We start from the raw sequence: 17,251 nt of genomic DNA, 5'->3' as shown, positions 1-17,251 counted from the left end.
CTGCAAAATTGACACACATTCAGTAGAAACCATTCTCTTAATTTTTGTCTTTTCCTGGGCTATCATTGTGCACTATGATCCTCTCTCACAGTGCTGCACAGTAGTGGCCCAAGTTCCACATCACCCTCCGTGGTTCAGAGAAGAAACTGACCCTGCAGAGTGCAGTTTACCCTGAGTGGTAAACTGATGTTGCATGGATTGTGTACATTAAATGCACAGGGAATATCAGGACATAATCCCACTGTAAGTGGAGGAGCATGTGTGCTCTGACTTGCGAAGTCTTAGACGTGGACATTTTGATTTTTCCCAGTTTTTCATTCTAGTGATGTACGCTCCTTGCATTTGACTTTGTGCACTTGTGACAATTCTATAAGTTTCCTGGAAGAAAGTATCCTGGATCCTAGGACTTGTATTTTTAATTTAATTAAACTTACCAGATGCTCTTCCAAAGGTTTTACCCTCTTATATTTCTGTTATTTTCTAAAGTACCTGTTTCCCCTGAAGTGTTTTTTTACATTTTTTTAACTTTTATTTAATGAATATAAATTTCCAAAGTACAGCTTTTGGATTACAGTGCCTTTTCACCCCCCATAACCTACCTACCACCCACATCCCTCCCATCTTCCACTCCCTCTCCCCTTCCATTCACATCAAGATTCATTTTCAATTATCTTTATATACAGAAGATCAGTTTAGTATATACTCAGTAAAGATTTCAACAGTTTGCATTCACACAGACACACAAAGTGTAAAGTACTATTTGAGTACTAGTTATAGCATTGATTCACATAGTACAACACATTAAGGACAGATCCTACATGGGGAGAAAGTGCACAGTGATTCCTGTTGTTGACTTAACAATTGACACTCTTGTTTCTGGTGTCAGTAATCACCCTAGGCTCTTGTCATGAGTTGCCAAAGCTATGGAAGCCTTTTGAGTTTGCTAATTCTGATCTTATTTAGACAAGGCCATAGTCAAAGTGGAAGTTCTCTCCTCCCTTCAGAGAAAGGTACTTCCTTCTTTGACGGCCCATTCTTTCCGCTGGGATCTCACTCACAGACATCTTTCATTTAGTTTTTGTTTTTGTTTTTTGTTTTTTGTTTTTTGCCAGAGTGTCTTGGCTTTCCATGCCTGAAATACTCTCATGGACTTCTCAGCAAGATCTGAATGCTTTAAGGGCTGATTCTGAGGCCAGAGTGCTGTTTAGGACATCTGCCCTTCTATGAGTCTGCTGTGTATCCCACTTCCCATGTTGGATTGTTCTCTCCTTTTTAATTCTATCAGTTAGTATTAACAGGCACTAGTTTTGTTTTTGTGATCCCTTTGACTCTTAATCCTATTATGATCAATTATGAACTGAAACTGATCACTTGGACTAGTGAGATGGCATTGGTACATGCTACCTTGATGGTATTGAATTGGAGTCCCCAGGCTAAATGAGAATCATTTAGCCATTTATATTTGCCATTTTAGGGCATTTTTCAACTAAGCTCATTTACTTATTGACTTAAGGAACTTAATTATAATATAAGCATGGGAAGCATTTCTATAAGTCTCTGATTTGTTAAGGTTATGTACAAAGTCTTATCTCATAGAAGTCTGCTTTTTATGTTTGTTTTTATCACTTTTTTACCCTGTCAACCTTGTTATACAGTTGTTGATTTCCTGTCTTAGAAAAACCTCCTTACCAAAATGTTAAATTTATCATCTTTCTTTCAACTACTACTCTTGTTATTATATTAAATATGTTTACTGTATCAAATGATTATTTTTATCATATGAAGTGGTGTCTAAGCTTTTTTCTAAAATAAATTGTTTCCCATATAAATAGTCAGCTTTTTCCTTCTTCCCTTTTTTACTTCATCCTAATTTTCCATTTTGTCTTACGGATTACCAGTTGGAAATACAATGGTACTTCAACAGTCCATGAAAGGAGTATATGGGCACTCATTGCAATACTACTACACCTTTGTTTTTCGTTGTTTGTTTGTTTGTTTGTTTTGACAGGCAGAGTGGACAGTGAGAGAGAGAGAGACAGAGAGAAAGGTCTTCCTCTGCCATTGGTTCACCCTCCAATGGCCGCCGTGGCCAGTGCAGTGCGGTGATCTGATGGCAGGAGCCAGGTACTTCTCCTGGTATCCCATGGGGTGCATGGCTCAAGCACTTGGGCCATCCTCCACTGCCTTCCCAGGCCACAGCAGAGAGCTGGACTGGAAGAGGGGCAACCGGGACAGAATCTGGCGCCCCAACCGGGACTAGAACCTGGTGTTCTGGCGCCGCAAGTGGAGGATTAGCCTAGTGAGCCACGGCGCTGGACCTTTGTTTTGTAAACTTAATAATAAAAAAGGAAAAAGCTCAAGGAAAATGGAATTAAAAATTTTGTTCTGATGTAGAATTTTTCTAAATTCCACGCATAGTGTTTTTTTTTTTAAGATTGATTAATTTATTTGAAGGACAGTATTAGAGGGAGACCTTCCATCCATTGGTTCACTTCCCAGATAGCTGTAATAGCCAGGGCTGGGTCAGTCTGAAGCCAGGACCTTCAGTCGGGTCTCCCACAAGGGTGCAGGGGCCCAAGCACATGCACCTGAGAAAGCAGTGGTGGGTGGCATATTAGCAGGGAGCTGGATTGGAAGCAAAGCAACCAGAACGCAAACCAGTGCCCATGTGAGATACTGGTGCTAAACATGGTGGCTCCACAGTGCCAGGCCCCATGCATAGTTTTTACAGTGATACACGTCTTTCATGGATTTTTTTTTTTTTTGAAAACTGCCCAATATGTGTAAAGACTTTGGAAGGGGGCCAGCGCTGTGGCATAGATGAAGCCACCGGTCACAGTGCTGGCATCCCATATGGATGCTGGTTTGAGTCCTGGCTGCTCCACTTCTGATCCAGCTCTTTGCTATGGCCTGGGAAAGAAGTGGAAGATGACCCAAGTCTTTGGGCCCCTACACCTCTGTGGGAGACCTGGAAGAAGCTCCTGGCTTCAGATCAGCATAGCTCCGGCCATTGCAGCCATCTGGGGAATGAACCAGCAGATGGAAGACATCTCTCTTTGTCTCTTTGTCTCGCTCTGTCTTGCTCTGTCTCTTTGTCTCACTGTCTCGCTCTGTCACTTGCTCGCTCTTGCTCACTCTCGTTTGCTCTATCTCTCTGCCTGCCTCTGCCTCTCTGTAACTCTACCTTTCAAATAAATCATAAAAAAAAAACCTTTGGAGCCAAGTTGAAATTTTACCTTCTACGTGTTTGTTGCTATGCTACATTCTGGGTACGCTATAGAAAACAGTAATTGCTTACCCTGAACACTCTCCTAATACACTAAAGAACATTTGTCAACTATATAGGAAACAAGCAAAATTATAAAAGTTATTAGAGAAGTGGTAGTACATAGGACAGTCTTATACAATTCATGTTCAAAAGGAAAGGAGACAAATGAGGAAAAATGCAACTTGTAGTCTTTAATAAATTGTAACATATGGTGAAATAGCAATCGCTGGTGGCCCTTAATTATTTTTGTTTTTGTTTTGCCAGTGGAATCATATCTGACCTTTTTCCTGGAGTCCAAATTCCAGAACATGATTATGGCATTTTGCAGTCAACAATCGTGGACGTGATGAATGGACAAAATCTTCAGCCTGAGATGTGTATGGTTAAAAAAGTGATCCAGTTCTATGAGACTATGCTAGTAAGGCATGGTGTTATGTTGGTTGGGCCAACAGGAGGTGGAAAGACCACAGTTTACCGAATACTAGCAGAAACTTTAGGGAATCTGCAAAAACTTGATACAGGCAACCCCTTTTTCCAAGCAGTTAAAACGTACATTCTTAACCCTAAATCAATCACAATGGGTGAATTATATGGTGAAGTTAACAACATAACCTTGGAATGGAAAGACGGTTTGATGGCACTAAGTGTCCGAGCAGCTGCAAATGATACTTCGGAGGACCATAAGTGGATCATCAGTGATGGGCCAGTGGATGCTCTTTGGATCGAAAATATGAATACAGTGTTGGATGACAACAAGATGCTTTGCCTGGCCAACAGTGAGAGGATAAAACTCACACCTCAGATCCACATGCTCTTTGAGGTAAATGTGTGCCTTGCTGTGGGGTGAGACCACAGGCTCAACTGGTATTCCTTCCTTGTGTTAGTCTGTCTGCCACTGCTATAACCAAATACCAGAGGCTGGGCACATTATAAGGAGAAGTGGTTTATTTAGCTCACAGTTTTGGAGACTGGAAGGGCTGCTCCAGCTTGAATTTCAGTTGGGCTTGTGGTGAGGGCATAATGCCAGATGGCATCGTGGTGAGACTGGGTGAAACAAGAAGCCAAAGACTGAGAAAAGAGTCGGTCTTGCTCTGTTAAAACAATCGTCACTTAATGACCTATGGTCCCGCAAGAACTTCCTTAATCCTGTCCAGAACAGCACTCCCAGTAACCTAATGACCTCCCACTAGATCCCACCTCGTAAGGGTCCCACCACCTCTTTGTTTTTTAAGATTGATTTAATTTATTTGAAAGGTAGAGTTACAGAAAAAGGGGGAGACAGATATTCAATCTGCTGGTTCAATCCCCAGATGGCTGCAAGAGCTGGAGCTGGGCTTATCCAGAGCCAGGAGCTTTTTCCAAGTCTCTCATGTGAGTGTAGGAGCCCAGAGACTTTGGCCATCTTCTACATTCCCAGACGCATTAGCAGGGAGCTACATCGGAAGTGGAGCAGCAGAGACTTGAACCGATGCCCATATGGGATGGCAGCACTGCAGGCGACAGCCTAATCAGCTACGCCACCGCACCAGCCCTCTTAGCACCTATTAACATTGTCCTTTTGGGTCTAAGCATTCAATCATAACTGTCATGAAATTGTTTTTTCCATACTGATATCATTCACTATCTAGTATACCAACTGTCATTTTATTTCTTTGTAGATACTTATTGAATTACTCTTTTGTAGTAGAGTTTCAGTGCTGAGTGATTGCATTTGGTGCACATCCATATTTCAAATATTAGGACACCACCCCCTTTCTCTACTCATTCATAACTATGAGATTGAATGCCTACTATGTGCTAAGTGTTAGGCTAGGTGTTGTGATGCAAGAAGAGAAAGGAAAGAGAAATTCAAGAGAAGAAAAAAAAAACTGTTCCTGCCCATAAGGCTTTGATGATATCAACATATGTTCAAGTTTTTTGTGTGTGTTTTTGTTTTTTGTTTTACCTTATGCCTCACTTAAGTTTCCTTCCCCATTTCTAACTAATTACTGCTCTCCCAAATTTCTTCCACATGAAGCCATTCAGTGCTAAACTTTCAAAGTGTGAATCATTCACATTGAGGTCCGAGGAACAAGGAAGTATCATGTTAACTGTTTCCTGCTAAACTTTCTTCAACTTTAGGTGCAAGATCTAAGGGTTGCCTCCCCTGCAACAGTAAGTCGATGTGGCATGGTGTTTGTGGATCCCGGAGAATTGAAATGGATGCCTTATGTTAAAACTTGGATGAAGAGTATTTCTAAAAAAGTAAGTACAGCCAGGTATTTCCCAATGCCTCCATTCGTTAGGGCTCACACTGACCAATAGTGCACAAGTAGCAATAGGTTAAGCGCTCCTTGTGGTCTAGTGAGGGAATTCCATCATCTTCTACAGCCCCTCCGCCATGTCTGCCTCCACTGTCACTCAGCCTACCTGGCTCTACTTCCTGCCTACCCTGCCTGACTTCTCTCCAGAACGGTTCCTCTCAAGTATAAACACAAGCTACTCCCTCAAGTGCCCAATGAAACACCTGGAACAGGCTGCACCATTGAAAATACTTTGCAAAAAGCTCAAGGTTAATGAGATGGAGCTACAATGAAGAAAAAGAATATTTAAATCCAAACACTGTCGTTGTTTGTAGATTCTTAGGAGCCCCATAACCTCTCTGAGAGCCAGAGGAAAAATCAAAGTCCATTCACCTCCCACTTCAGTTGTAGGACAAAGAGCCAAGACACATTCTAACCTCAGAGGCCCAATTCAGAACAACTCGGTTCCAAACTATCCTCCATACCCTTTCCATTCTAAAGTAGCATTTTCTCTTCACCTTGACTTAAAAAGCGGTCGTTAGAAGTGTTTCCCCATCCCACCCCCTACTCCAAGGAAATCATCATCTCTGCCCCTACCCCTCCAGAAACGACATTGAAAACTTGCTTTTCTCATAACAATGCAGTACCTTATCAAAGAAACTCTGGAAAGGGGTTTGGCAAAGCTCCTAAGCCACTGTTTGGTACACCCATATCCCATATCAGAGTACCTAGATGCAAGTCCCAGCTCCACTCTCCGATTAACACTTACCCTGGGAAGTAGCAAGGGGAGACCAGGAAGTTCCTGGCTTTGGCCTGGCCCAGCCCTAACTGTTAGGGAGCATTTAGGAAGTGAACCAGTGGATGAAAGGTAGACCTCTTCCTTTCTCCCTCTCTCCCTCCCTCTAATAAATTAAACAACCAATTTTTTACAAAGTTATTCTCATAAATGAGAATTTTCATGTGTACAAAGAGATTGTAAACATTCCTGTAGTAATTTTTAATTAGCAGGTTTGGTTATGCTCAGAGCATTTTAGGTTTATGGAAAAATTGAGCAAAGTACAGAGTTGCCATGTACACCCCTGCCCCAAACACAGTTTCTCCTTTGTATTGGATGGATGCATGGTACATTTGTTAAAACTGTTGAGCCAATGATAACACATTATTGCTAACCAATGTCCGTACTTCACATTTAAGATTCACTTTGTGTCATACAATCTATGGGTTTTGAAAAGTATGTACCCACCATTATATTATCATTTAGAATAGATTTTTAGGACAGTGAAACTAGACTCTATCTGTATATCAATTCTTATCTACAAACCCCTAGAAACCATTTTACTATCTCTTCCAGAGTGCCATACAGTTAAAATTATATAGAACATAGCCTTGACAGACTTAGCAATATACATTTTTTTCACTTAGCAAAGTGAAAGGCCTCCATGTCTTTCTGTGAGTTGATAGTTTATTTCTTTTTAGCACTGAATAATATTACTTCAGATAGATGTACCATTGTTCATTTATCCATTCACCTTCCAGAAGATATGTCCAAGTTTAGGCAATTATGAAAACGTGTAGGCTCTAGTGTGTCGGTTTTTGTGTGGACATAGCTTTCAACTCATTTGGGTAAATTCCCAGGAGTATAGTTGATGGATCATATGGTACATGGTTAGTTTTGTAAGAATCTGTCAGACTCTCTTCCTGAGTGGCTTTAATCATTTTGTATTTCCACCAACAATAATAAGAGTATCTATTGCCCATGTCATAGCCAGCACTGGGCATCATCAATGTTTGGGATTTTATCTACTCTATCATGTAATGCTATCTTGTTGCTTTAATTTGCAATTCCCTAATTACATATGACTTCATATGCTGGCTCGTAAGCTGTACATCTTCTTTAATATGTCTGTTAAAAAAGGTCTTTGTTCCATTTTTTAATTTTATGTGCTTTCTTATTGTTGGGTTTTGGGGGGGTGTGTATCTTGGATACAAATATTCTATCAGATTTTGTATTTTGCAAATAGTTTCTGCAAGTCAATGTCCTGTATTGTTATTCTTAACAATACAAATACAAAAATTTCTGTTCAAATACTGTAGTCTTTCACAGAGCAGCTTTTTACTTTAATGAAGTCCACTTAATCCATTTTTTCTCAAATATACTTTTGATATTATATCTAAACTTTTAAAACCCAGTCACCTAAATCTCTCTCATGTTCTGTAAGTTTTATATCTTGTGTTTTACATTTAGTTTTACTACGCATTTTGAATTAATCTTCATAAAAGGCATACTGTCAGTATCTAGTCTTTTTTCTGCTTATGGATATCCAGTTGTTCCAGCACCACTTGTTGAAAAGACTATCCTTTCTCTATTAGCTTGCAGTTTGCTGTATCTGTCTGGGTCTATTTCTGAGCTGTCTATTCTGTTCTGTTGACCTATTTTGTCCCTTTGCCAACCTTGCATTCTTGATTACTATAACTTTATAGTAAATCGGGGTCTTCCTACTCTGATCTTCAATATTTTATTGGCTAGTCTGGGTATTTTGCCTTTCTACTTAAACTTTAGGTTTGATTTGCCAATATCCTCCATATAACTTACTGGAATCTTAAATAAGATTGTATTATTTATAGATGAAATTAGGAAGAACTGAAACCCCAACAAAGTTTAGTTTTCTCTCCATTTATTAAGGACAACTTTGACTTGTTTCATGAGTGTTAGTTTTCCTCAAAGAGATTTAATACATATGTTGTTAGCTTTATAATGATTTAATTGTTAATGACATTGTATTTATCATTTCAAATTCCAGTTGTTGACAGTATACAAAAAAGTGACTTATATTCGCATGTGTTAACTTCATATCCTGCCACCTTGCTTTCCTAAGTTCCTGTTTTGTTTTGTCAATTTGTGGGGAAGTTTGATTTGGACAGTTATGTTCTGTGAACAAATACTTTTACTTCTTTCTAGTCTGTATAACTCTTATTTTCTTTTATTGTCTTATTGCATTATCTAGGACTTCTTGTGCAATGTTGAGTAGAAGTGGAATGAGGAACTGAATTCATTTTGAACTTTCTAAACTATTCTTTCTACCTTTCATAGATATTAAACTTCTATATTTCTATTCTTAATTGTTAAACATCATTAACAGAGGAGAGTACATGAAATATATGTATGTTGACAGTTTAAGAATTAATAATAAAACTGGGCTGGCGCCGCGGCTCAACAGGCTAATCCTCCACCTAGCGGCGCCGGCACACCGGGTTCTAGTCCCAGTCAGGGCACCGGATTCTGTCCCGGTTGCCCCTCTTCCAGGCCAGCTCTCTGCTATGGCCAGGGAGTGCAGTGGAGGATGGCCCAAGTCCTTGGGCCCTGCACCCCATGGGAGACCAGGAAAAGCACCTGGCTCCTGCCTTTGGATCAGCGCAGTGCGCCAGCCGTGGCAGCCATTGGAGGGTGAACCAATGGCAAAAGGAAGACCTTTCTCTCTGTCTCTATCTCTCACTATCCACTCTGCCTGTCAAAAATAAATAAATAAATAAAACTAATACTCCTGTGCTCATTACCAGGTAGGAATTCAAATGTTATCAACTATCCAGAATCTTTTCCATGTGTTGCAAATGTGTCCTTAAATTTTGCTTCATATTCTTTCATGTTGGTCAGCATGGAGGTTTTGACCAGCTGCATTTCTGGCCTGGGCTGATTCACCAATCCTCGGGCAACCTGGTGGTTCCCCACTCTTCAAAGGTCGCCACATTGATGCCAAACTTAGTGCAAACAGGTGATCGACATAGCACACTACAGCCCAGGACTCCTGGGTTCAAGCAATCCTCCTGCATTAGCTTCCCCAGTACCCGGGGCCACAGTACTGGTGTCACACCTCTGTGCCTTGAGATTATTTTTTTAATGCTTACATCTTTTGGTCTAAAGGTCGCTGAATATGCAGATTTTAACTAATCTCTTTAAATCTAATTATATATTTCATCTGGTCTTGCTAAAATATTCTTTGTCTCCTTTTCAGCTGAATGAGGAAACTCAAGAATATTTATTGAACCTTTTTCAACGTTATGTTGATGAAGGTTTAAATTTTATCAACAAGAAGTGCAGCCAAGCAATACCACAAGTAGACATCAGCAAAGTTACCACCCTGTGTTGCTTATTGGAGTCTTTAATACTTGGGAAAGATGGAGCTAACTTGGCAATGGTATGAGTAGTTTTATTACTACTATGATGCTAGGAAAATAAGATTGTACAGATCCTTTATAAGTAAATCAAAGTTTTCTGAAATGATTAACATTCCTTCTAACTTGAAAATCTAGAGTCTATAGCCTATTCCTCTACTAAACATTGGATTCCTTACTGTCTAAAACATATTTCCAATCTGTTTTACCACATATTTCCAATCTGTTTATGCAACTTGCATATGCAGTCATAAGCAAAGTTGTAGTAGTCAGTTGAAAGACAGCTTTGGGCTTCTTTTCCTAATATATCCTGTCACTCACTTTTTTCTCAGTCTTCTTGTATATAACTATAAGAACATATCATTCTACACCACTGAATGAGGTATAAAAATATACGTGGTGTCCATTTATGTGTCTCAACAAAAAATAAAGACCTCTAGACTTTACAACTTAGGAGTCCTGTGTTTTCATATAAAACATAAAACTGCTTCTCTTTATTCTTTCAGGAGCAGACAAAACTGAACACTGTACTGTGTCAGACTTTTGTATTCTGTTATTTATGGTCTTTGGGTGGAAACTTAACTGAAAACTATTGGGATTCTTTTGATACATTTATTCGAACACAGTTTGATGATAATCCTGATGCCAGGGTAAGAACAAAAGAAATTCAAACGTAGTAATTCTTAATCACTAAAATTAAACTTCAAAACTCTAAGAACCTTATTTCTACTGTGAATGTAAATTATTTACCAAGAGAATTTTTGAACTATTAGCTTTTTAACTATATATATATATATATATCATTCATTGCATTAAAACATTTAGACTTCTCCAAGTTATATGAAGAAGTATAGGTATGTAAAAACTTATAGATTAATATTAAATTTCTGCTTTATAGATCTCTCTCACAGTATGGTTTGTAATTTTAAAGTAACTTTCTGTGTATCCTAAGACTAAGTAAGTGAATAAAGATAGAATAATGACACAAACAGGTCTCTCACTGTTAGAGATTTATAAATATGGGAGGAGAAAAATTAGAATGTACCCTGTGTTACTGCATTGCAATTGGAGGTGTCAGTACTTGTGAATTTTCAAAATATTATCATATATACACATAAACATGAAAATTGATGTTTGTGTATTCTTAAATTACAGTACTTTCAAGGTAGTTTTATTAGGGCATAACCTCTCATTCATCAAGGAGCCTCTGTGTGTATGTTACATGTGTCTATGTATATTCATACATACACAAATCCTTAATTCTGTGCTAAGAGAAATTAGACACACTGACACCTCAGTAGCACAAGGAGCATAACCAGCATCCAAATTCCTATATCGTTTGCTCTGCTAATGGGAATCGGGAATCCTTAGTGAAAGAGTTGATTCCAAGACTGGTATACATACTGGGAATGTACAAAATGAGCCTGGATCTTCTAATGCCGAATAATAAAGAAGAATACGGAGAATGATGGGACATGTCAGAACTCAGGAGCCAGCTTGGAGGGACTCCACTGGTCAAAACTGGGTATATCAGAGCATAAAAATAAATGATGACTGTCTTAAAATTTTATCTCTGAATAAAATAATAGTGTGCACTTACCAACTTTTAACAAAACCGTATATGTCTAAATAAGTATGTAAAGGAGGCCAGCGCTGCGGCTCACTAGGCTAATCCTCCACCTGTGGCGCTGGCACCCCAGGTTCTAGCCCCGGTTGAGGCGCCAGATTCTGTCCCAGTTGCTCCTCTTCCAGTCCAGCTCTCTGCTGTGGCCAGGGAAGGCAGTGGAGGACAGCCCAAGTGCTTGGGCCCTGCACCTGCATGGAGACCAGGAGGAAGCACCTGGCTCCTGGCTTCGGATCGGCGCAGTGTGACAGCCGTAGCGCCCATTTCGGGTGAACCAATGGAAAGGAAGACTTTCTCTCTGTCTCTCTCTCTCTGTCTAAATCTTCCTGTCAAAAAAAAGTATGTGAAGGAGAAGTAAAAGCTCTTCCTTAAGACCAATCCCAACTAATTGGTGTAGCAGGAATCATGGATAGAATTAGGAAGTCATTATATTATACCATTATCATAATATTGATTTATTCAGGAATCATCAATGGATACTAAAACCAGTAGGTGAAATTTTATTTACATAATTTGAATATTTACATAGTGTGAAACAATATTTACATAGTTTGAAAGTATTTCCACAAATTAATATGCTCAAAGACAAAAATCTTCTTAAGATTTATTTGAAAGACATGATTAGAGACAAGTGTCTTCCATCCACTGGTTCTCTCCCCAAATGGCTGCAACAGTCAAAGCTGAGCCAATCCAAAGCCAGGAGCTAGGGGCTGCTTCTGGGTCTCATGTGGGTGCAAGGACCTAAGGATTTGAGCCATCCTCCGCTGCTTTCCCAGGCTCATTAGCAAGGAGCTGGATCGGAAGTGGAGCAGCCAATACTCAAACCAGCACCCATGTGTGATTCCAGCGCTGCAGGCCAGGGCTTCAACCTGCTGTGCCACAGTGCCAACCCCCAAAAATAGTAGCTTTAATAGAAACTGTGCAGATGTTAACTTTTAATTACTTGATTAATTTAACTTCGTTAGTGTCAAGTCTTCCTCCTGAACTGAGACACTGTGAAGGCTACATTCTTGTCTTTGTGATTTCTATTCAAAAATACATACCCAGACTATAATCCTGAGAATACACCTGAAAAACCCAAACTGATCAATATTTTCTAAAATAAACTGGCTCAAATATGTCCTTTCATGAGACACAAAAGCTGAGGAGCTTTTCTAGATGAAAAGAGACATAGTGACTTTTCTAGATTAAAAGAGACTAATGACATAGAACTAAGTATAATACAGACTTGGACTTGGAAAAAAAAGTATAGTTACTGGAAAAATTGGCAATACTTGAAGAAAGAATAGAAAACATAGTAATATCAGTGTTCAATATCCTGATTTTGGTTATTTTTACCATGGTTATGTATGAAAATGTTCTTAGAAAATATACACTCAGCTACTTAAAGTAAGGTGGAATCATCTGTACAATTGCCTCTCACAGAGCTGGAGAAAGATGGTAATAAAGGAAATACTGCAAAATTTAACAATTGATAATTCTGGAAAAAGGACACATGAGAAATCTTTGTAATACTCTTAATCTAATTTTAAAAACTTAGAGAATCCTTTTTCTTTTGGTAGCTTAATTTTTCTTTAAGAATCTGACCTTTAGATTAGGATTTTCAGTAAACGTGAGACCCTACTGGATCCTTCAGGTGCTTGTGGCATTAAGACCAGACTCAAGACAACTGGGCTGTTAAGACAGACACACCCACCAGTTCCATGCAAGTCATGTGGGATCATCAGAGGGCAGCAGGAGATGGCTCTTAAAACCTGACAAAAGATGTTACACGGGACCTCAAGAGGATTTTTCAAATAGGATAGGAATGGGTTTTAGCCTAATGGTTAAGATGCCTGCATCTCACATCAGACTGTTCAGGATCAACCCCCAGCTCCAGCTCCTGATTCCAGCTTCCTGACAATGCAGACTCTAGGAGGCACCCATGATGGCTCAAGTGAGTAGGTCCCTGCCTCTCACATGAGACCTAGAATTATGCTCCTGGTTCCCGGCATTGCAGGCATTTGAGGAGTGAAACAGTAGATAGGTTCTTTTGTTCACTCTCACTCTGTTCCCACCTCCACCCCTCAATTTTTGAAAAAGAAATGAGCCTTCTCTCCTTTGTGACTGTAATAAACAACTCCCTTGGATCCCTTCATTCCCCATGGCTACTACCTGAAGTTCTTGAGTTCCTCATATGGATTATAAGATCATTGAAGACAGAGACTGAACCTCCTTTAGCACTTTTCCCCAGCACCAAGTACAGGTTGTGACATGGAATAAACCTCTCAATGCTAAATTGAATTGAAAGTGCTTTACAATTCCAACACAGGATTTTAATATAACCATATCAGATTTTTTTATTCATTGTATTGCATAATTATGTTTAAAGAAATGGTCTCTATAGAAAAAGAAATCCAAATCCATTTATCTTCTTTGATCACCCTTGTTTCTGTGAGACTGTGTCTCCTACCATGTGTCAATATGATCTACTGCCTATTGAAAGCCGACTTTAATTGTATGCTTTAGCTTCCCAGCTCTGGGGATCTGTGGAGCATTCACATGGACTTTGACACCAAAAGGTTGGATCCCTGGGAAAGAATCATACCTACCTTCAAGTACAGCCGAGATGTCCCATTTTTTGAGATGCTTGTCCCCACGACCGACACAGTGCGCTACGGGTATCTGATGGAGAAGCTACTGGCTGTCAAGCATTCAGTGTTGTTCACTGGCTTAACTGGAGTTGGCAAGGTGGGAAACCTATGTCAGACAAGAAGTACTATCCAAAAACATAGGCATGGAAGGCAGCACCAGAAATGATACAGTATTTCTCAGGAAATGTTTATGCCTGTCTTAGGAAGAAAGTAACTATGGTGACTCTGTCAACCCTGGGAATTACTCCAAAGCTTGGTGGTTTGTGAATAGATCCTTAGGTTGATATTGCATAAACCAGAAATTCCTGTGTACCAGTGTTTATGTACAGGGGCTTTTGTGTTGTATCCCATCGGTATTTCTGAGACTACCACTTCACTGGTTATGTGGGAATTGGCCAGAGCAGTTTGTGTCCCTAAGAGATCACTGATAAAGATGAACTTGTCCCATCTGCTGATTTACTTCTAGCTGACACAGCACTGGTGTCATCATACTGTTTGGGGGAGGCAGGGAGTCAGAGGAGGACTGTTTGTGCTTCTTGGCTTTGTCTAGCCAAATGGGTTCACTGTTTCTCCCTAAAATATTTCTAAAACAAATATGGATCTGTTGTGACTCCTCCTATCAAATTGGCTTGGATAGTAACCAAGATGGAATTTAGAAAAACTAAAATAAAACCTTCAGTTGAGGTAGAGTTGGTAAGAACATTTCTGTTCTTAAGTGGGGTATCTAGTAAAAGCAAAGTACACATTTCTATCTGACTTTAAGCTCTCTTGTTATCCTACTTCTTGTACTCAATTATAACCGATATAGGCAACGAAAAGATATTAAATGTGAATTAACTTTTTATGTAAAGTCTGTTATTGCAAAAGGATTGCTGAATAGAATACAAGAATCGGCTGGATATGTCCCTGTTTATCTCAATTTTTCTGCCCAAACATCATCTGCAAGGACACAAGAGATCATTGAGTCGAAACTGGAAAGGAAAAGAAAAAACGTCCTAGGTAAGAATTATCCTTTCAGTTGGTCGCACACAAATTATTCATGAAACTAATGTGTCATACAATCAGTGCTTGTCGTGACAACTGGGTATTTTCTCTGTTTAATTTATGTTCTGCGCTTAGTTTGTAAAGGTGACTCTCTCCTGTGCTAGATCTCTCAGCGTGTGATCTCATTTCCGTCGCCCTCATCTTTGACTCAGAACATCTTCAACCTCTGCCTCTCCAGGCTCTTCACCCTTGCACTGATTTCCTCCCATTTAAGACAGACCACCCTCTTTATATCTTGCACGTTGAGGTCTCTGAACTCCATGGGGAACCAGCCTTAAACTGTTCAACCCAGTTGTGTGGTATCACTCTTGTCTGTCCTTCCTTATTAACTTCTAGGATAAATAACTTAAATTCCAGGTCACGTTCAGACATTTTTGAGTCTGGACCAATGAAAAATTTCAATCTCAAACGCAATTCAAAGTTGCTCCTCTCCTGTGCCATAGCTAGGGTTGTGGCTCCAGGTACTAGTGGTGAGGAGAGGCATGGGCACTCTTTACTGCTCCCCACTCCCACTGTTGGTGATTCTGGTGAGTTGGGATTGGGGGAGGGGGTGAGGAAAGCACAAGTGTCTCCCCCTGGCTGGCAGTGAGATGGCCTCTCCGTGGATGGCCTCTGTGAAGGTGCTGGTCATGTTTTCAGGAATGCACTTCTGAGGGGCTCCACACAGTTGTTTGCAGGTGAGGCACTGGCCTCCCCATGGGAAGGCTCTCTGGGTTAGAAATCAGGTTCTCAGCCCCCACTGAGTCCCATCTCGCTGCACCCCCTTACGACTGGAGTCCTTTTACCCAGCCCTCAGCCCTCTGGGTGGACACCCAGCAAACACTCCAGCCCAGCTGCCATCCACACACTCATCCATAGACCCTGTCTTGCCAAATAGTGGGATTGCCAGCTGTTTCACTGACCCATCTCCCAGCTCCCCTTCTGCTAAAGTAGACTCGGGCAACAGATGCAAATCTGTTCCTTGCTGGGTGCTGCTGATCTTTATGAATAATTCTCTTAGATCCATTTCCCACGTATGTCTTGTTACTTGGCTTCCAAGGTCCAGAAGATGGAGTACTGAGTTTTCCTCAGTTATAAGGAATCTCCTTCCATCATTAATCATAGCCACAGGGATATGTCTATTTGCCCATCGGTTCTCTAATTCTGGATGCTAGAGTGGGTGGAGTCGCCTCCTCTGCTTGCGTTGCTTGCTTTCCTCTGCTACAGTTCATTCTTCCCAAGATGAATGGGTGCGTTGATTTTTATTACATTAAATACAGCATGAACAGCTCCATCATCCTAGATCTCCCTTGGGTGTGATCAGAATGCTTTTGGATATCTAACCTTGTTTTCCCTGTCAGGATAGTAAGGGATTATTTATGAAAGGAAACGTTTGGCATTCCACTCTGGTTTCTTTTTTGAAAATAAAATGACCTTCTTCACCCATGCCCAGGCCATGCTGCTGGGATTAGAAAAGATCCAGACCTTGCTGAGAGTTGCCACCATCATATGCTCTGAGAGTGAGGGTGAGGGGCCATCTGTGAGGACACAGTGGACATCCTAGCCTGGCCAGGTCTTCATCTACCTCCAGGAGCCTGGATGAGGCTGGAGGGAGGTCTGGACTTCTCAGGGCAGAACTCCACTGGGCCCTCCTTACAACAGATCTGAGCTCACTATGGCTAACAATGGGTCATTGAATCAAAAACCATCCCTAAGCCTTGTCTTGAGTTTTCTAAGGGAAAAGCCTGATTCTTAAATTAAACTCATGCTATTTCCCCAGGAGCACCTGGAAATAAACGTGTTGTGATTTTTGTCGATGACTTAAATATGCCCAGACTGGATCGCTATGGCTCTCAGCCTCCCATTGAACTGCTACGGCAGTATCAAGACTTCGGCGGATTTTATGACAGGAACAAACTCTTTTGGAAAGACATACAGGTGACTTTAGGTTTTAAACTATTATTTGTTGTATTTAAATTTAAAAAATTAGGAAATATTATATATTAACTTTCTAGGATTACCATAGCAAAATATTACAGATTGGGTGGCTTGAATTATAGAAATCAATTTTCTCATAATTACCAAGGCTAGAAATTCAACACTAAAATGTGGGCAAGTTTGTTGCATTCTGAGTCTTTTCTCTTTGGCTTGTTGATGGCCATCTTCACCCCTTGTCTTTATGTGGGCTTCCCTCTTGTCTGTGTCCTCGACACCAGTCTTTGGATAAGGACCCACCCTAGTGACCACACTT

The 17,251-nt window shown here is 40.3% G+C and overlaps 1 protein-coding gene across 1 annotated transcript in view; it reads left to right on the top strand.

Moving 5' to 3' along the window:
- The window catches only part of DNAH6 (dynein axonemal heavy chain 6), a 315,572-nt gene that overhangs the window by 163,292 nt on the left and 135,029 nt on the right, over positions 1–17,251 (top strand). Inside the window, exons 34-40 of the mRNA XM_008254187.5 lie at positions 3,533–4,088; positions 5,390–5,512; positions 9,561–9,743; positions 10,227–10,370; positions 13,853–14,074; positions 14,829–14,976; positions 16,781–16,938. Of these exons, the coding sequence (XP_008252409.3) occupies positions 3,533–4,088; positions 5,390–5,512; positions 9,561–9,743; positions 10,227–10,370; positions 13,853–14,074; positions 14,829–14,976; positions 16,781–16,938 (1,534 nt within the window). The remainder of the gene's footprint in view (positions 1–3,532; positions 4,089–5,389; positions 5,513–9,560; positions 9,744–10,226; positions 10,371–13,852; positions 14,075–14,828; positions 14,977–16,780; positions 16,939–17,251) is intronic.

Source organism: Oryctolagus cuniculus, chromosome 2 (genome assembly GCF_051225735.1).
Source record: "Oryctolagus cuniculus isolate XC-2025 breed Fujian yellow rabbit chromosome 2, ASM5122573v1, whole genome shotgun sequence".
In the NCBI taxonomy this organism is placed as follows: domain Eukaryota; kingdom Metazoa; phylum Chordata; class Mammalia; order Lagomorpha; family Leporidae; genus Oryctolagus; species Oryctolagus cuniculus.
Note: the sequence above shows the minus strand (reverse complement) of the source record. Positions and strands in the feature narration are given on the sequence as shown.